The 21,258-nt window shown below is 44.4% G+C and overlaps 1 protein-coding gene across 7 annotated transcripts in view; it reads right to left on the bottom strand.

Moving 5' to 3' along the window:
* The window catches only part of LOC147617228 (uncharacterized), a 250,714-nt gene that overhangs the window by 123,662 nt on the left and 105,794 nt on the right, over positions 1 to 21,258 (bottom strand). For 5 of the 7 annotated variants that reach the window (XM_086776846.1, XM_086776847.1, XM_086776843.1 and 2 more), the window contains 9 exons: positions 20,471 to 20,629; positions 18,930 to 19,160; positions 17,976 to 18,479; positions 14,457 to 14,729; positions 13,223 to 14,158; positions 12,911 to 13,108; positions 9,418 to 9,630; positions 2,278 to 2,525; positions 1,735 to 2,026 (listed from right to left, as the gene is read on the bottom strand). In XM_086776846.1, coding sequence (XP_086632972.1) covers positions 1,735 to 2,026; positions 2,278 to 2,525; positions 9,418 to 9,630; positions 12,911 to 13,108; positions 13,223 to 14,158; positions 14,457 to 14,729; positions 17,976 to 18,479; positions 18,930 to 19,160; positions 20,471 to 20,629 — 3,054 coding nt within the window. The remainder of the gene's footprint in view (positions 1 to 1,734; positions 2,027 to 2,277; positions 2,526 to 9,417; positions 9,631 to 12,910; positions 13,109 to 13,222; positions 14,159 to 14,456; positions 14,730 to 17,975; positions 18,480 to 18,929; positions 19,161 to 20,470; positions 20,630 to 21,258) is intronic. The other 2 variants (XM_086776842.1, XM_086776845.1) reach the window with 2 other exon arrangements.

The following is a 21,258-nucleotide window of genomic DNA, read 5'->3' as shown; positions in this document are numbered from 1 at the left end:
CCATAGAGTAGAGAACCCTTAACAATAGAGAAAAGTTGCCAAAACTAGAAGTTTCACACAAACTTGCCCCAAATGTGTGTCCACACCTCATAATCCCACTTGTCAAAGTAATGCATACACACGTGCCCCAAATGTGTGTCCACCCCACCATAAAGCACATGTCAAATGCATACCCACACACCTTCCCAATAGTGTGCAAAATATCCAAAATTTCCACCCTCGTAAGTAATTTGTTTCCCAACACATAAAAGGTTGGGTACCCAGCTTATAATATATATGAAGCCTTTTAAATAGGAGGTGGGCATTCTATAACTTGTCCACCCACACCATAAGGGAGCGTGAACCACCATAAAAAAGCATGTTTCAGTGCGGAATCCTTCCCCAAGTCTTGGGGACCTACCATGCATGCTTGGAAGTCCAATGTCGCACCATAATCTGATTTTGGGTGCCTAGTTCTTGTGTTGGATAATCCCCCATTCTCAAAGCTTGTACTTCCAAGTATCTAGATGCCCTCTCTTAATCAAGCTGCCTAATCACTAATATAGAGAAACTCTAATGCAAATCTACACCTCAAATACCATAATAAGGATTAAGTTCACTGTTAACTGCTAACTATCACTGTCAACTGCGAACTAGCACTGTCAATGTTGTGAACAGCTAACTAGCACTGTAAACTGCGAACTAGCACTGTCAAATGGTAACTAGCACTGTGAACTGCTAACTAGCCGTATTACCAATTGCAGGAAGGAGAGTTGATTCAAGGTGGAAAACTGGATTAAGCTAGGATTAACACTCACACCCACACTAAGTGTTGATAAATAACCACTATGCATAATGAGATTAACCACAATGAATGAGACCTAACACAATGGTTAACTCATAAAGACAAGAAAGGATAGTTTCAACTAAAGATCACACAGAATTATATCAACCAAAGCAAGTTACACCACATAGTACTCTCTACTTACACTCTGGTAAGTGAGCTAACTGAATTTATACGCCTCCATGAGCTAGGCGCCTAGACACTTTGCTCTCCACCTTTCCTAAATCTTCTCCAGCTCTCCTACACAATAGGGAGGTGCCTTGATCAGTGGAGATTTAGGGAGGTGCCTTGATCAGTGGAGATTCATGCCACCTAGGAGTGCCACCCAACCCTTGATGCATCACCAAGCTTTCTTGGGGCTCCAATATCAATAATAGGCCAAGCTCCACAGTCCCTCGAGGATGCCCGCACGGCGCAGGCATGATCAAAGACAGTATTTCATGCTTTCTCACAATGCCTATGGCCTAGTGCTTCCCTCTCTCTTCAATTGGAAGCACATTAACTTCCAATGAGATTGTGGCTGGCACTATTGGGCCATGTTCACGACTACCATTTATGTTCTGGCCACAAGATTGCGATTGCAGTGGCACTGATTTTGGGATAGACATATTAAGCAAGAAAAGAAAAAGGAGGGATATGTGGGGGAGGGAGGAGCTATGTTGGTGCGCATAGTGTCATGTCAGATCACCCTGATGAAGGTGCCCTCCTGCTGAACATAACAAAACTTGTTTGTTGGATGTAGCTTTGCATCTAGCAACAGAAGAATTCAGCTTTTGAAATGATAAAATCGGGGAAAATGGTAAAATATTAATCCAAAAGTTTATAGCAGATTCAACAAATCTAAATAATTTTCACTTTAAAAAACAAAAAGAAAAACTACCTCGGTAAAAAGCCTTTAGTGTGTATTTTACCTGGAAAACCTGCATGGCACAAACACTAGCTGCAAGTCGAGTTAGACTTTGCCTACCACTCCCACCCACCCCGACTAATAGCATATGTCCACCCGGCTGTTTCAAAACTCTGCAAATTCTGGAAACATGCTCAACAGCAAAAAGAAAGATGGCAAGGTTCATTGGCCTTTTACTGACTCCATTGTAGTCTCTAAGATAGTTTTCCATCAGTGTTAAAAGACTTGGAACATTGAGAATCTCATCATAAGTGCGGGCCTCGATGTCTTCATTTGTGTAGTCTCCAAAGAAGCACCTAGTCACAGTCAAAGCCCAGCCAAATTGGAAAAAAGAAGGCATTTGTTGACATTATTCGTTGAGGTAATGTTTTGGGGCTTTACACATAAATCCACCCATCCATTTTCTGTCAGAAATTTGACAATGATAGGGTTGAAAAGGTGGACTTGTTGGACAGGCACTACAGCCCATCCATCCAAGAGTTCCACTGCCACCTTTTTGAGCATGTAAAGACCCCTGAAATTTGAAAATTTAAGAGTTAACTCATACCTCCTCATTTCAGTCTGTCCAATAGTGGTGGTCAAATCAGATAGCAGGTGAGAAAACAACTTCTCGAAGTCTTGATGAAAGTGGTTTTTGGTGAGTTTTCCAAGAAATCTAAGTAACCAATTCCGGTCTTCGTCATCCACAAGACGATCATAGAAAACTCTCAATACCTCATGAGTCCATAGCCTAATAAATTGCTTTGACCCTTCAGGACCTTGAGCCACTGTTGAAGGCTGTTGTAGCATCATGCCCTGATAAGATTGATGACACGGTTGTGTTATCGGGACACACAGGGATGTGTGTAGGCAACGGAAAAAACTTTTATATCACATTGTTCAGCTGACACATTTCAGATACAAGAGAAAGGAAAAAAAAAATGCAACATGATCTATTCTGCAACTTTGTGCCGCCACAAAGCCTTTACAGGTGATAAGCCCATTAATATAACTGAAGGTGGCAGAGCAGGAGGTGATATGGGCTTGTAGGTACTATACGAGCAGGTCATGGGCCAAGTGCTAAGCCTACATGGGTTATCAAAGAAATATAGGCGTAATTAACTTTCCAGTTAAATCTTGGGTTATCATATCTATATTGCACTGAGGTGAGACAGTGCTGATCTTTGAGACTCTTTGGCATGCATGTCAATGAACTAGGTCACTTCATTGACAAGAGACTCTTTGGCATGCATGTCAATGAACTAGGTCACTTCATTGACAAGCTAGGAGGAGAGGTCTCTATAGAAGAGAAGACGATGGCTCCAATCCAGACTAAGCAATTGCACATTTTTAACACAATCCATACTCCCCTTCACCTCTCCTCCGCCACCCCTCCCTCGTCACCTTTCCTCCTCCTTCGTGATTACTTTGCCTCAGTCCCCACCTTTTCTTTCTCTTTACCCGCCTCTGCGCCCGCCATTGCCTCCCTCGCCTCCTCCCTGCACAGCCCGCCAGGCTGTGACCCGTCCCCTCCTGCGTTCCTCTGTCACACTTCCTCCTCCTCCTTCCGGGCGCCACCTTTTCCCCCTTTCAATTCCGCGCTTCTGCCCCTTCATATGCTGGTCAAGTGCTTTTAGCTTTCTGGTAATTTCCCTTGTGGCAAAATTCGGCAACTTCTAGTCTTGACCCCCCAGGACTCAATGGCAGCCGCTCCGTCATCACGAGGCAAGCACCAGACAAGGAGCTTCTGACACAGCCATCTTGAGGTTCTTGAATGCCTCCAAAGCTCGTGGAGTCATTCGGATCCACTGCCTTCTAGTCTTGACACCCTTAAGCAAATCTGTAAGATCCGTCGAGAAGTCAGAGAACCTGTCAATCTAGGTGGAATATGCTTGGCATATCTCCACAAAGGATCGGATATCATATGTTTGGTTTTTTTTTTTAAGCCCTTCGTGGTTGTATCTAGCCCTCTGTGGCTGTTCTTTCTCATTAGGATCTTTTTCCATGGAAAAAAAAAGGATCAGATATCGTATGTAGTTTTTGGTATCTCCCAATTGACTATCTAGGCCACCTTGGCCAGATCAAGTCAAATGCCCTCAACACTAATTATGTATCCAAGATAGTGAACCTCGAACAGATAAAATTCTGACTTCTTCTCATTGACATAGAGCTCGTTGCTTTCCATCAACTTCAAAACTTTCTCCACATCAATGTCATGTTGCTAAACCATAGCTGAAAATACCAGTATGTCATCCAAAAATATGAACATTTACTTGCCAATCAAGTCCGTGAATATCCGCATCATCATGCGGTTGAATGTGGTTGGGGTGTTCGTCAAGCCAAACAACATGACCACAAATTCATAGTGAGCCCATTCCGTACGAAAGGTTGTCTTGGGGATGTCCCCGTTGACAATCCTAATGTAGTGGTACCCACTCTTCAAATCTAGTTTTAAGAATGTAATCTATTCGAGGCATCGGGACTTACTCTTGATAGTCAGCTTATTAAATGCACGATAATCAACATACAATTGGAAAGAATCATGTTTTTTCTTGACGAATACGATTGGGGCTACAAATGGCGATCCACTAGAGCGTATGAAAGCTAGATTGCAACAATTCTTGGAGTTGGCGGTCCAACTCCGATTCCATTGCCCTGGACATGCAGTATGGAAACTTTCGGGGGATCCGAGCCTGGGTGGAGGTCTATCTTGTGGTCCTCCGGTCTAGACGGGGGGGAGCTAGGGAGGGAGATTGTCCCGAAGAAAATCCTTTTCGAACTTTTCATGGAGAGCCTGGTACTTCTCAGAAGCACTGGCCACCGTCTGGGCAGCCAAGATATAAACCATTGCACATTGTGTGCCTTTCCGTATTTCTCATTTAGCACGCAAGTGGCTTAAGAGAGGAAAGTTCGGGATTCCTAGTCTTTGGGGCTTTGGACACATTCCAAGTAATCTGGCAAATGTGCTTGTCCCAATTAATGTTTCGCTGGAAATTGGGAAACCATTGAATTTTCAAAATTATGTCTGCTTCTACAAGAGGAGCAAGCATAAAGTCTCGCACAAACTCTATGCCCTGAATCACCAGCTTGGCACCTTGAGCTTCAAACTCGATGCTCGTTGTCACGCCTATGCTAAATCCCTCAACCTTCTTGTCTACCGAAGTCAGCAGAAACCGGGCTCACCGAGCAGCCTATTCCGTGACCACATCCTCCATGTTGCCCCCGCGCTGTCAAACAAGAGGAAGACTCTCTGGCCACCTATGTAGCCAAAAGTCTTGGGCAGTTCGTTGGGCTCTTACTACAATCCCTAGAAGTGTGTCCTTTTGTGTAACAAAATAAACACCTATCCTCCTTCTTGTATTGAGTTGTCTCGTCTTGACTCAGTTTCCCACCTGTCTTGCCTGCTTGAGCTTTCTGGTTTGGAGTAAGCTTGGGTGCATTAGTCGAGTTCTTGCAGCTAGAGGCTCCTGCGCTCTGTCCTAGGGAAGACCCCGTCTGGTTCTGGCTTGTTCTCCCTGAAGCCGGTGTCTTGGGAGTGAAAGCTGAGAAGCCTTAGGCTTTCCGCCATTGTACTTCATCTTAGCAGTTTGCGCAAGCGAGAGTGCAGCTTCGAAGGTCGCTGGCAAAAACATACACACTTCCCACTGGATTTGCATGTCAAGGCCCTAAAGGAATTGCACTCTCTTGTCCTTGTCAAAAATGCCTAATTGCAAACATAAGTTCGAAATTTTGTTGGCAAACTGTAGGACTAGTCGCATGTTTTGACGCACCTCCCTCAACCCGTCTTAGACCGCTCCAAGTAATGGGGGCGGTAGAAACCGCCGCTTAAGATGGAGGACAAACTCATCCCAAACATAAGCTACCATACCTAATCTAGTGTGGGCATGAGCCCACTAGCCACCATAAAATGGCCACGCTTTCTAAATACCAACTAGCCAAGATTACTCTGTCAGTATCATTTTTTCTAACAGCAACAAAATAAGCTTCAAATTGATGCAACCAGGAATAAAGAGTTGTGGGGTCGTGTTTACCACTGTACTTACTGAAGTTCATCCTCTCCAGAGAATGACTCAAGGAAGAAGTTGGTGTCACTCTTGCATCTAAAGCCGCAAGAAATCTTTCATGCTCCACGCGTCATGTGACATCTTCTTGTGACGCAGCACATGATGTTGCCACATGATCTTCCATCCATCGAATCTCCAATGCCCGCATCTGCAACTCGAGTATCGAACTCGGCTACGGTAGTAACCCTTCAGAAGGGTTGTCAGGAAGAGGATCTGCTATGGGAATGTGGGAAAGACAAGGAGATAGAGGAGGAGACTGAGAAAAAGGGGCTGGAAAATGGGTTCTTTCTTCTATGGCCAAGAGCTACGCCTTTTGCCCTTCCAATTTGGTGCTCTGGTCGGTGATTGCTCGCATCATCATCTAGAACAGCCAGGCAAAGAGGTGTGCTATGGGTATGCTAAAAATTTGACAATCTTGTTGGGGAACTCTCGTGTTTCAGGAGTTCTTGTTGAGTCCATGATAGTATAGTGTTTGCATGCCCAATACGGTTGCAAGGCTGGCTGCCCGGGCTTGGAGGGCGTCTGGAAGCAAGGATGTCCCTTGGCCAGGACATCCAGTGGTTAAGATGTGCCGAGGTTGAGGAAGTCCGTAGTTAGGGATGGTCCGAAGTTGAGGATAGCCCTAGCAGAGGATAGCCCCGATGATGAGGACCTCCAAAGTTGAGGATGGTGTGAATTTGAGGATGCCAAGGTCGAGGAAGTCCGTAGTTAGAGATGGTCTGAAGTTGAGGACGGCCCTAGTGGAGGATAGCCTGAGTTTAGGATAGCCCTGATGTTGAGGACATCCAAAAATGAGGATGGTATGAATTTGAGGACATCCCAAGTTCTGGATGTCCGAAGTGGAGGATATCCCAATTTAAGGAAGGCCCGAAGGTGAGGACGTCCCAAGTTGAGGATGTCCGAAGTGGAGGACATCCCAAGTTGAGGATGGCCCGAAGTTGAGGACATCCCGAGTTGAGGATGTCTTGGAGATGGGGACGGCCCAAGTTAAGGAAGGTTGGAGGACCTCCCAAGTTGAGGATGGCCCGAAGCTGAGGATGTCCAAAGGGGAGGATGGCCCGAAGCTGAGGATGTCCAAAGGGGAGGATGGCCCGAGGTTGAGGACGTCCGAAGTTGAGGATGTCCCAAGTTGAGGAAGGCCCAAAGCTGAGGACGTCCGATGTGGAGGATGGCCTGAGGTTGACGACATCCGAAGTTGAGGATGTCCAAGGTTAAGGACATCCCCAGGAGAAGGTGTTTAGGCGGATGTTGTTGAACTTGACTCACATAGATAACAAGAGCTTTACTGATCCAGTCAAGCTATTCATGGACCACTAAGCATAGAACTTCACTAAATGCTAATGATGAACGCCTAAACCAAGAATGATTATCAAAACGAGCATTAACACTTTAAGCATAACCCAAGTGAGATTAGACAATGGCAAGAGCACAATACACAAACAACCACATAATGTATGATCACAAAGCAAGGTACATCACATAGCATGCTCTCACACTCACATAGTGTGTGCCCATGAGTATTATAGGCACATTGGATCTAGGTGCCTTCTTCCCCCAAATCTCTCCACCTCCCTTACAATCTTTCCACCTCCCTAGATGCTAGGGGAGAAGCTTAAATCACTGATGATGTATGGAAGGATTCACGCTTAGACCTTAGGTTAATATTTGTAGCCCCACAAAGTAATATTAGCCGCATGGGTGGACCGTTAGAGCTTAGGCTAATATTTGTACCCTGACAAAGTAATATTAACAACCACAAAGTTCCACTAAAACTAAGGTACGGATGCTACATCATCCTACCTCCAATACTCTCTCTTTATCAAGCATCAATACCACGCAGGGTGTGCCTGACTCAAGTACTCACACAAAGTAAGTGCCCACTAGCTACAAAGAATGTTTACATCACATAGAAAACTATAAAGCTCTTTTACAAGGAATAATCAAGATCAATAATATTTGCTACTTGTTTGTTGTTGGAATCCTTGGCTTGCTCCTTGTCCTTCACTTCCTCCTCGTCCTTCTTCTTCTTCTTGAAGCAACTCTTCATTATACGTCCTTCCTTCTTACAGTGGTAGCAAGTCCTGAGGAGCCTCTTCTTTTTCTTCTCCTTTTTGTCTTTAGCAACAAATGCCTTATCACCTAAAGATTATTTTGACCGATTGTTTGTCTCTTGCCTTGTCTCTTCTAGAATAAAAGAAGAGGCTACTGATGAAAGAGTAAGATTTGTTTGATTTGCTATGGCTGAAACACGAGACTCATAGGTGGAGGGCATACTAGCCAACAAGATAAACATTGCTTTCTCCTCATCAATGTTATCTCTTGCACCACTAAGTGGGCACAGTTTCTTGGGCCACTTGCCTTGCAAATCTCTCATCTCCGTATCTCTATAGTTCCAGTTCCAGCTCCCTTCACTGATCATTGGACTCCCAATTCCTGCCAGAGATGGAAGATTTGCAGCAATATTGCAGCGTGGCATATTTGAAGAGTTCCATGTAGTAAGACTATTGAGGGTACCCTAACTCCGCCAGCAAAGTCCATCCGGAGCATCTGGCTTGATATCATTCATACCCTCCATGGACAGTGGGGGAAGCTTCAGGGTGGCTCCGACCACATGCGGAAGCACCACGAGGCCTTCTTGACGATTTGGCGTCACGGTCCTTTTCTCACTAACGGTGGTGGTGAGTCAACTTGGCATCATAGACCACCTCTATGATGGTCCCCACCCCCCTCCCACACACTCACACGTTGTATGAGGCATCTTTCTCCTCCTAGAGCGGCCAGTCGGGAAAGAAGAGCATCCTTCCCCCTTTTTTCAGTTCGTTCGGTAACTAAAAGACGGATCTTTTTCCCGGGGGAAATAAAAAACCTCATAGCACGGACGTTGGCAGGCAGGGAACGCGCTTAGGCAAAAGCGCTACACGCAGCAACAGCCTTCCCAGGACAGAAAAAGGAAATCGAAAGCAAGCAATGAAATTGGAGAGAAGGCTGGCTGGACCGCGGAGGGGGGGGGGGGGGGGGGGGGGGGGGGGGGGGGGCGGCAATTCTTCAGCCCATTGATTCCAGGTTATAACACCAGCAAATGGCAAAACACAGGCTAAAATTTATGTTGCTCGCTGCCACTAAATTAGATTAACAGGTGGAAAAATCTCTGCTTGCTTTCACCAGAAGTGTCTTTAGAGAGTATCCTTTCTAAAAGGAACCCAGTCGTATGGATTCTGGAAAACATATCGGTCAAGGACATTTATCTCAAGAAGGACAGAAAGCTCATGGGCGTCAATTGCCCATTTCAGAACCTCAACACTAGTCTATTCATACTTAATAGAAGTCTCCTTTCTGCCAAAAAAAAAAAACAACAATATGAAAAGTCATTCATTGCAGCAGATGCGCATCCTCGATGACATAGGCACAGTGCAACAACTGCCAACAATATTGTAACCCTTGTGATTATGCAAAGAACCCTGTTTTCCATGGTCAAATACAGCAAACCAAGATCAGAAATCACTTTCGCTCATCATGTTGGTGAGTCCAATGACTGAAAATGAGGAAAACAACTTATATCTTCAAAAAGGTTCTTAGCAAACAGCAGTCGAAGATGCATGTAGTCTGTATGTTACTTGACTCTAGTTATTGTTACAGAAACTTACTTGAATAACTTTTGCATAGTCTCTAAGATTGAAAGTATAATGTGATTTATTTGGTGTTGGAAGAAGATGATCTTTAGCTTCATTGAATACATCCATTGTGGCAGCAATGACACGTGGTACCAGAATTGTAACATCATGCGGAAAAGAATATCTAGTACAAAGGTGCCACCTTAGTATCGTGGAGAATATTAAGCAAAGTGAATCTTCACCAACCTGAAAAGAATAGATTTCATTTAGTAATAGTGCCATACGTTTTTCTAAATGTTATACACATGTTTTTTTTTTTTTTTTGTAAAAACCACTATTTTTATTAGGTCAAATGTAGAGAGAGAGACCCCCTCAAAGCAACAGAGGTCTCACTGATGTGGAAAACTAAAAACAATGGAAAAACAAATCCATATGCGACTGATCTAACAGTTGTAGCTAATAGCAATCATGCAGAGATTGTCACAATGATTGATGGAAATACTTATACTTGTCAATCGAGGTGGACTGAAAACCAGTCAATTATGAGCAAACCAAACTATCCACAGAGCCCAAAATCACGTCCATTGGAAAACTGAAGTCATCTATGTAAATCTCTACTCATATCTGTCAAATATCCAAAAATGCTGACAGAAACATGCACCTAGAAATCTGGCATTCAAGCATCTAGATAAATGATGCACAAAATCTTGTGTGTCAAGGCAGCGCCATAACAAGCGATGAATGGTCTCATTCAAGCAAGAACATCTTGGATAATGAGCAGAAGCAATCTCTCTTTTTGCCAAAATGCTACCAAGGGGAAGTACTCCTGCAATGCATCGCCAAACATGCTCATTTGGCAAATGGTAGTTACAATATTGGGATATACTGTTTGGATGTGTGCACGGCAAAATTCGTGGTTGCCTGTATACAAGCAAATTGATTGTTGACTGAAGAGAAGTGCTACAATATCTGCATTGGTCAGGAAGACCTCCACAGATAGGGAATTCATTGAGACATGAAAATATACACTGGAGTAGAGCTTTTGCTATTCCATTTGCGATTACAACACTTTGATCATCTTATTTTTTGTCTATTAAAGGAATATGTACTATGCAAGATGTCATATCCCCTTAGGGATATGTTTTATCTTTCCCACAGGCTCAAAGACAAGGCATTTGGGTATGCATTACAGACATCCATGGCAGAAAATTGTATGCCAACTGCAGCCCTTTGAGAATAAGTTACATGACCCTCAACACAGTAGGCCTGGAAGATTGGTTACTACAAAGACAGAAGGCTCTTGTTTTAGTAAAATTTCCTCTCACAAATCACTGCAGCAAGAGTCTATAAATTGATCATTCCACGGCATTGGTTCTCAGAGCATGCAAACATGATATGGCATATGAATAAGTCGGCAAAATGGTGGAAACAAACTTTGCAAAAAATATGGAAAAGCAAGTTGCCACTAAAACAACGACTATTATTGCCGGAGTACTTCCTGTTGATAGAACTTTGGCAAAAAGAAAGATAACTACTGCTCAATGCCCAAGGAGTGCATGCTCTAATGAGACCATCCAGCACTTGCTATGGCGTTGTATTGATACCCAGGATTTCATGCATAGTTTATTTGTGTTTGACTCCCAGATTTCCTGGTACACATTTCTCCAAGAACTTCTGGATCTTGGGCAGATATGAGAGGAGGCTAGCAAAAATGGGTCCATTTTTGGAATGGACAAGATTTTGGGCTGCCTCTGACTTTGGATTGCACACAATCAACTAGCCTTCCAATCACCCTCGATTGACAAGTATTACTATGATCGGCAATCATTGTGGCAATCCTTACATGACAGTGTACTCTTTGTACAGTAAAGTAATAAAACAATGGTTTTACTCCAAAAAAAAAAAAAAGTGAGAGAGAGAGAGGGGGAGAGAAATGAAATGAAAAGAAATGATATATTAACGTCTCTAAGAGGCCATAGTGGCCTATGAGACCAAAATTGAGAGTACATCTGAAGTTGGTGTCTCATCAAAGAGAACAACTAAATGCGACTACAAAGTACAATAAACTGATTGTCCTACAGTTATAAGAACAGAACTCTAAGACTCCGAGATAATACTAAGTAGAAAATACTGGAAAATACTAAAAAATGTATATCAGGTAGATCCATGTATGCTGATCAGTTGAAGTGTTGCCCTCTCCTTAGATCAAGTATCTCCGCCATGGGGCTATCTAGAATGGAGAGGTCATAGAAGCGAGGTAGGCGCCTCCGATGCCGAGCAATAATGGCTCTGATTTGGCGATGGTGAGGATGCCGTGGTCGGGATCCTGGTGGGCATGGCCGACGAGCACGACATAAGATAACTGCTCTATCAGTGGTGACTCCATGGGAGCGTGGTCGGTGCCCTGATGGCCCAATGGAGGAGGTATCAGGAGGTGTGTGGGCTGGGTTGCTGGTGTTGGTGCCAAAGAAATCTGTCAGGGTCCCCTGTCTAGGTACATCATGGCTAGGCCTCTTGTCTTCCAAGAGGGTCTCTCTGTGTCTCCTCAGCTCAAGTAGAAACAATCCAAGGCATCTCTGATCCTCAAACTCCATGACCCTGCGTAACGGCCCAAAACCCTCTCGGAAGAGGCAGTGATATCTCCCTCGGATCTCATAATAGACTGTACATCAGCAAATGTAGTGTTCCTCTGTCTCTACCTCCTAATAGCATAGCTAACAAATGCGGTCATCCACGATCTGATGCACATATCGCCCTGTCTCAATCCACAGCTGGTGTGATGAGGTCCGGATCTGTCCAATGGCACAACGTATCCCATGTGATAGGTGTACATCCATGTATGCTGGGCGGGTGATAAAATCATCCGGTGAGAGGTGTAGAAAACGGCTCTTGTAATAGCCATTTTCGTGCCCAAGGGCTCAAGGGGGCTACTCCATGTCCTCTCTGTGTCCACTCTGATGATATCCATCCTGATCATGCGGTTTTGCTCTGAGCGGGTGAGATCCAAAAATGGACAATCCAGACTATACTGAAAGGGTGGTAGTGCCTCTATCCGCAAACCATGTAGGTCAAACCATGATCTCATCTGAGTGTACCAACAATGAGTATCTCCATCCTCTGCCAACTGTATGGATGAGGTCAATGCCAATCGGGAGTACCTCTGCTGAGGGAGCTCCCATAGCCGCTATAAAAAGTTAATTGCCTCGAATAGGGCCTCAGTTACTACTGGTGGGCACCCAGCTCAGCCCGAACAATCTCGTGTGGTACTGATGATTTGCTCTGAATCATGCGGGCAATCATCATAATCAGAGAGACACACACACACACACATAATGAGAGAGAGAGAGAGAGAGAGAGAGACACACACACACACACACATATATATAGCTCTTGGAATTTGAACTCTTGCCTCCATTTGGGCAGCGTCGTAAGATAACCATTCAGGCAAGGGCCCATCAACAATGTTGCCATGCTTTATGATGGATGGAGGAGATTAGTGGGTAATGGAAAGAGCAATCGAACTTACTTGAGAGATCGCAATAGTGTTAAAATGCCTTAAATATCTCTGTGTAACATAGTTTCTCCCCCCTCCGGGAGGGCCCATAGCCGAAACAAACTGAACATCCACAATACCTCGGAACACATTGTCCCTTCCGTACCAGCCACCATGATCCATATACTGCCTGAGGAGCTCTATTGGAGGTTGAGCCCCGTACACTTCAGGCTGCAAAGAAAGAAATAACAAAGAAATCAAGGCATCAAAGATTTATTTATACACCTTACAGGACAAATATAATTACATAATGGTAATGTTATGTGATGTTATCCTTTTACCTACCTGAGGCATGTTTAAGTCATCCACAAATATAATGAGGCGCTTTCCCAGAGGTGGTCCATAAACTCCTCTTTTCCTCCTATCGAGTTGGCCATCAATTTGATTCTGAGTCATGTTAGCTGAGGTGCGTGCTGAGAAGCACACCAGCACAGACATATATATCTCTTTTGAGAGACCCCGAACAAGGTGTTGATTGATGTATATAGTTTTGCCTGTGCCAGTGGGTCCGACAAAAAGCATGGGAATGCCAGCCTGAATGCATTGGTTCAATAAATATGTGTACCTCATCGTATCTTTCGTAGGTACGATTATTTCATTGAAGTTGGCAGTCTCTGAAATCTCAACAGGAATGATCAGCTCTGTCCAGAGGGTCCATTTTGACAACCCCTTGTCGAACACATAGTCATACATTGTAGCCCCATCATCACTCGGCATCAGATCTACTAGTAGAGTCTCAGAATCTGTAAGGATGTACACTTCGTAACCCTCTGGAGTATGGCCAGTTGCCAATTTCCTAAAGAATGTTTCAAATCCTTTACGCCCGTCATCCTCTGCAGTGCAACCGATGGACCAAATAAGGGAAAAAACAAATATGGAATCGATCCATATTTTCCTCTTCTCTTTTCCCATGGTTTTGACTGATTCCTCATTTTTGAATTCATCGATCAAAGAATAGAAAAGTCTCATCAGCCCCACCACGAGATTCGTGTCAGCCGTCTGCGAGACTTCTCTGATATTTTTGCGAACAAACTTGATGCAAGGGGGGACCAGCCACTCAAATAATCCTTTAAGATGAGCTTTGGTTTGACCGTGGATGCTCATGGGGAGAGTTTCCATCCATGAAAGCATAAGTGGATGCCATCCCAACTGATGAGGTTCTAAGTATACCATACCACATCGACTTACAGTTGCTGGTGATGCTACTGCAAGGTCACCAACCTGCACCAGAATGTATTTTGTAAATCCCATAAGACACATGTAGATGTGTTCATAGTCATTTCTGCATATACAATCAAGCTTAGAATGTGTGCACACACGAATGTGTGCACACACGAATGTGTGTACACGGGCACAGGCATGTGCCTGCATGTGTGTGCACCAACATGTGCATCTGTGAGACCTCTGTCACTTTGAGGGGGTCTCTGTCTGTATATTTGAAACAGTGGTTTTCACAAAACAAAACAAAAAGTGTGTCTGTGTGAAATCAACACATCAGTTTGGCATGCAGTCATATTACCTCGAAAATCATGTTCATTGATGATGACATTTGAATAATTTCACTGTTCGGAAGACACAACTTTTTGTTGTCATCCAGAACAGTATTCATATTTTCAATCCAAATAGCATCAACTGGACCATCCAGAACAAGCCATTTACGATCATCCGAAGGGTCAGATGCCTGCTCTCTGAATCTAACAGCTAGAACACCATCAATCCATTCTTGAGTGACAGGATCTCCTTGCCCATACAATTGTCCCATGGTAACAGACTTTGGATTCACAGAGGCCACCTGAAAAAAAATATATACATATCTTGTTGAAAGGAAGATGAATATAATTGGCACATTACTTGAAGAGTACAATTTTCACAAAAAAAGAGTGCAGTCATGAATCATTTTTGATCCTCTCATAAATGGTCTACTAAGGATGTAGTCGTATAAGAAACTGGCTGACGTCCAAAATTCATCACCACAAAGGTGTGGCCGGTAAGTAGTTCCAAGGATCTTAATTTTCAGATCCCTTAGTAGGCATTGCAATGGGTCTAACCGTGGCTCCATCAGCAAGTTTGACCAACAATGTGGTGTCATCCATGGTAAGCACTCCCCATTTTTCTCAGCATTGTTTTGTAACATTGCTTACTCTTGCTCCCCTTACCAAGATTGCTATGACTTGGAGGCCATCGAAGATTATCGGTAATGCCGCATTGAGTTCTTCGCCTTCAAATTATTGTCCAAGCTTATTCACTCAAACCGTGGGGGTGCGAGTTATCTTGTGGGGTATAATGAGTTCCTCTTCCTTAGATTCATTAGAGCTGTCAAGCTCCATAGATTCGTGCATGCCTGTCCCAAGGCGTCCCTCCATCCAATCCTTTAGATTATTCCATAAGCTTGGGCTACCTTAGAGCAAGGTGCCGATAGGGATTTGGATTTGAGAAGAGAGGAAAGAAGAGAGACTTGCAATGTCTCTTGGAGAAGAGGTTGTCCCTTGAGGAAGGTTGGTAGCTTGGTTTTAAAAACCTTATTTTAAGTGAAAGAGAAAATAGAAAATGCATGGTACTTTGTTACCTTCTTTTAAGGCAAAAAACATGCAAGCATCTTGTACACCAGTCAGAACTCTATCTTCCGAACCCTAAACTCAATGAGGACCATGTCCCAATAGTTGCCTTTTCGCAGACCCTGTAGATGGGTGGAGAGCCCAATGGTTAAATGTGTTTGAGTTATCGCGTATGCAAGGGAATGTAACGTGCCTTGGTGCATTTGTATAAAAAGGAAAGTTTCCCACTCATGAAGCCATTAGTAGAAGTTTCCATTTCTTGCTGGTTCACTCTCTTTATAGGCATTGAAGTCAGCTACAGGCTGGCGATCCTGCTGGGGAGCGGTCGAGTTTCCATTACTCCCCCTCCCCAAACTTCTCGGGCTACCCTCTGTTGGTTGTGAGTTGCCTGAATATTCTGACCTTTATGCTGATCTTCACCATGTGCTCAAGTCAATGCTCATTTACAGTAGCGATCATTGTTATTGATGTTCCTTGCCCTCCTGGTTACCCAGCATTGTGTACTCATGCACACCAGCTCCACTCGGTGTCACCCCTTGGCTGCAATGTTACCCACCTACTCGCTGCATCACTTGCCTTTGATTGCACCACCCTTGCCTCCCTACCCACTTTGGCTCACTTCCTGCACACATCCTTTGCCTTCCTCTAATACCGGTTGCTAGCCTCTGCATTGCCCTGCTTCCAGCCTCCACCCTACTGCCTGGGCCTCCTGTACACACCCCGTCTGCCCCTCCAACAACTTTCTGGCTTGCCCCCACACTCGACCCATGAAATCCTCGTGTAGCCATATACACACAACACACAGCAAGAAGATCAACTCAAGGGTGCCAATATTAGAGCTCAGCCAAGAGAGGGCAGAAGCGCTTGACCACACTGTGCATTCAGAAAGGAGTGTTACCCGAAGGATGGGGATGGCTTCCTGGAGAGGTGAAGGGAAGGGATGCTTGTGGATCATTCTCAGCTTGTGGACATGTAACAAGGTTTTTAAACTGGACCTTGCGGGGGTCCCCTTGCGAATGCCAGGGGTTGTGGCCGCTGCTAGATTCATGGGACAGTACCCTGCACATGTTCAGGTTTTTTTGGACTATAGCATGTCTATGGTGTCCATGCCCAAAGTGTAATAGCCCCCGAGCTCATGAACAAGCTGTGCTGGTTCGCTCACATGGCCAAGCAGTACCACATTCGGCTAGGCTATATCCTGCAATGAGGATTTCTGGTGCATCACTTCATTCCTTGGGTGTGTTTCCATGCCTACATTTATGTCACTGTGTTCATTCGTGTGTATAAGGTTTGATGGCAGTATGGGTCGAATGCATTTCAAAGCCACATCTATGTATGAGAGCGCTTAGGAGCCACATGGTGCATGGTGCAGTTGGTTATGTAATAGGAACCAAGGGGGCGGAGGGTTTGACCCAACCTTGGTGCAGTATGGAGGGATGGCCAGTAACAAATATGCAAGCATGACTTTGCTTTTTCTCATGCTTATAAGGTTGATTTTGGTTATCTTGATATCCTTGTACAATAGTGGATATACACATGGATGAATCACTTATGTATACATAGCATGTTTATTCGCTGGGACGGTGAATTCTTAAGATCCGCGGGAACTGTAGATGGACTGCCCGATGGTTAGGTGTGTGTGAGTTACCTTCTTTATGCTTACAAAACCAGTGATTTTGATTGAAGTGATGGCGTACTGGTCTCCATCAGCTCCCCGTACCTCTACTCTCTCACTGCTCTCTACCCTCCCTGCCGATTAGCTGCCCCCGCCTCTACTGCCCCCTTCTCTCTCCTCCCCCGCCCGCCCGCCCCCCTTGCGGCCCCCGCCCGCAAGGTCCATGCTGCCCTCACCGCCTCCCTGCTGCTGCAGCCCCCGCTTTCCTCTGTTGCCCGCGCTGCCTGGCCTTCTCTTCAGCCCCTGCCCTCTTTGCTGCCATTTCCTTCCCTTCCTGCTCTCCTCTCCGCCTCCCTTCTCTTCACTGCCCTTCCTCCACCTCGCTCAAGAACTGATTATTCTTTAACAGGTTTCAAGTCGGCCTTTCTCTGTGATTAGCATCAAGGTTAATCAACCCCCTCCAGCCACAACCCCCTCCAGCCAGGCAAACCATCCAATTTTCACAAGATGCAAACCTTCCATGGACGTTAAGATATCTCAATACATATATGTTCTCGAGACATACTAGACCCCTCTCCCTCACTTAGTGATTACCAAGTGCATTGCATACAAAACTAGAATCCTACAAGTCCTGAAAGTCCTGATCGAGGACAAGAACCCTACTTTTCAACCATATGAGTCCCGCTGAAAAGACTTGAACTGTAGACCCTACAAATTGTTATTATTAAGCATATCTATATCGAAGTACATACAAGACAAAAACATATATTACGCTCGAAATCTTGGGTATTGCACAATTTAAGATCAGGGATACATATACATTAAACAAGCAGCATGAAGGGGGTTATTACTAGACAGAATATTTTACCTGAACCTTTCTCTCTTCGTTCAAACCTGACCCCGCCAGGTCTGAAAGTGCACGTTGAAGGATCCGTATAGCAGAGGTTTTACCAGAAAATGGTTGTCCTACTAACATAAGCCCATGACGCACTACAATCATTTCATAAAGCTGGATTATTTTTGTCATAAAGTAAGGTGTTGCTTGCAAGTTGAGCTGCTGGCAATTGTCCTTAATGGCCTTGTATAAATTAGAATAATCAGGCTCAGGAAGCACTACCCCTGGGAACAAATCAGACACGATTCCATTGAACAACGGCACATCCTGAGATAAAAATTTGCAAAGGTTTACATCAATGATAGATCGTAACATCAGAACGAACTCGTCCTGTTCAGGATAGCGTTGCTTCAAATTTGAAGCTGCTCTGAGGACAGCCATCACTGCTCTCATTCCATAATCATAATGATCTTGACTTGAAAGTTGCTCACTGCAAAGTTGATAGGTAGCCACAATCTTCCTTGCACAATCTCGGGCCTGATTGGCATCATAAAATTGGAACAACCAGACATTTCAAAGGTAAAAATTGGGTGACACAATACAGTTATGTACAAATGTATGTCATGTCTGTATGTATGTATGTATATGTACTTTTATGCACCAAGCACCATAGCTCTTGCATGAGTTGTTTCTGCCTCCGATGTGCATGTTTCATCAGACATCTCGACACATGCATGCGTGGGTGCGTGGGTGTGAGAGAGAGAGAGAAAGAAAGAAAGAAAGAAAGATATATTAACGTCTGCAAAAGGCCAAAATTGGCCTATGAGAGAGAGAGAGAGAGAGAGAGAGAGAGAGAAAGGGAAAGAGAAAGAGAGTTGTTTATAACGTCTTTGGTTCCTTTTGACCCCAAAATTGAGGAGTTAAGGCATCCCATATTAGTTTATTGACACCAACTCATCCAGGCTCCCAAAAAATCATGGTAATTACCAGAAGATAACCACTACTGTATAAAATGATCTCACTAATCATGGCATAATCAGGCACCATCATGGCAACTGTTCGGAACAATGCCTTCAAATTGTCCGGAAGTTCACTTCTCCCAGCATAACCAGGGTTCATTGTTATAAATACATTACAAGTAGGCTTTAATGTCAGCTCAGTCCCTTCGAAAACAAATGTTTTGACTTTGTTCTGTATTGCAAGCTGAATTTCCAGCACCTGAAAGATTGGAACAAAATACAAGAAAATATAATGGTCTCAACTGTTTGCATGTGTTTCTGTGCATACATGTGTGTGTTTAAGCCTACATTGTTGTGCCTTGATGTCTCTCGATCATACTATGCTTTTGGTATAAAAGAGGCTATGTCAAAACTATTTTAACCCCTGAGAGGCAATTATCACAAGAAGAATAGAGTGCCTGCCGTAATACTTTTCTTCCACAGAACATCGTTCTGTCGAACCTCTCTAAGACCTATCTATCCAGGGCCAAAGTTCATGGAAGACCACGCATCTTGTTTTCCGCTGGGAGATGATCAGTAGCATGAGGTATGACAGATCTGAGGACCCCCTGCCATGAAACCATTGAGGAAACATTGTTCTGTCCAACCTCTCTAAGGCCTATCTATCCAGGGCCAAAGTTCATGGAAGTCAACACATCTTGATTTCCGGTGGGAGATGATCAGTAGCCTGAGGTATGGCAGATCTGAGAACCTGCTGTTGTGAGACCATTCAGGAAACAGCTACTCTTCCCACAGAGTCAGTGTGTTACATCTGGATAGACCTCATCCATACCCTCTGCAGCCAATGGGACTGCAACTCCAGGACAAGCAGCTTTTCTTCGCATGTGAAGCATCTGAACTTTCTTGTCTGGAAGCAAGGATGGCACCACTTGATACTACAGGGCCTTAATATGGTTCTTCTTTCGACCAGAGATTGAGCAGTCAGGTCAGCAGGCATTGCAGCTAGCCCCAGAGTACAGCCGCACCAGAGGTACACTGATTGATTGGGCTATAGAGCTGGGGCGGTCCAGGCGCCCCAAGATGAGAGGCCCATCTCGACACCGGCGGAGACTACAACAGAGGATCAGGATCATACTAGCACGGCATGCGAGACGTCCAGTCAGAGTACTCACCATGGAGGACATTGAGGATATCCGCCATCGACCGATGAGAGACATCTTTGGATAGTGATGTGTATGATGCTTACCTTTGTTGCTGGAGTTTTCCTCCTAGATGTTATCCATTAGAAGTTCCTGGTACCGTACTTTTCCTCATAGTTGTTTCAGTTTCAGTTAGTTGTTTAGTTGTTTTTAGCTTTCCTTACACAGACATTGTATCAGATCCACCAATTGTTGTAACCTTTTTGGTCTCATAGGTCATTTTGGCCTTTTGAAGACGTTAATATATCATTTCATTTCTCCCTCAGCAAGCCATGAGCCATGGAGAAACCCTACCCCTATCTTTTCTCTGATCTTTTACCTCATTAGATGGTTGGTATCTATTTTAAAAAGAGTTTAGCAACGATTGTACCTGTTGTGCAATGACTGACAGAACCTCCAAGTCGATGCGGTTAAATTCATCAAAGCACGCCCAGGCACCAGAAGCTGCAAGACCTTTGAAGAATTTGGCCATTGCAAGATAGTCTAAGCTGTCACTGCAATTGAAGACAACACATTGGCGTGCCAGTGCCTGTCCTTTAGAAAATCAAAAAAAGACTATATTAGGTGGAGTAAATTATTTAAAAGTGTTTATGTCTAAGTGCACAGTAATTCTGTGAATAGACTCTCTTAAACACCTAAAAACATTGAAAAACACTGAATCAGTTACATACTCATGCGCCCACACGTAAACATACCCACATACACGGCCACCAATGCATGCATGAATCAGTAACACACTCATGCACGCTCACGGCCACAAATGCATGCATAAATCAGTCACACTCATGCACGCTCACATCTAAACATACCCACATGCACGGACATCAATGCATGCATGCACCCCTGATCACAGAAACAGAGATGCCCTCTTTTTCCAACATTATTTGGCTTATAAGTAGATGATCTCTGACTCCATTGATAGTCTTCGTGGACCAGGCTCCCCATTGGCTGGCACACTGGTCCCCATCTTGCTCCACACACACAATATAGTGCTTATTTTGGATTCAACAGAGGGGCTACAGAGACATCTATCGGCACTGCAGGCCTTTTGTGAGCAGCAGGCCTCGTTTCTCCCCTCCAGCTTCTCTGCCACATACAAGCTGCCACCGCCCATTGTTTAACACCGCCCCCAGTTCGGACCTATTCACCACTGCTGCC

The sequence above is a fragment of the Cibotium barometz genome, chromosome 37 (genome assembly GCF_041138505.1).
Source record: "Cibotium barometz isolate CiBa-2024 chromosome 37, ASM4113850v1, whole genome shotgun sequence".
In the NCBI taxonomy this organism is placed as follows: domain Eukaryota; kingdom Viridiplantae; phylum Streptophyta; class Polypodiopsida; order Cyatheales; family Cibotiaceae; genus Cibotium; species Cibotium barometz.
Note: the sequence above shows the minus strand (reverse complement) of the source record. Positions and strands in the feature narration are given on the sequence as shown.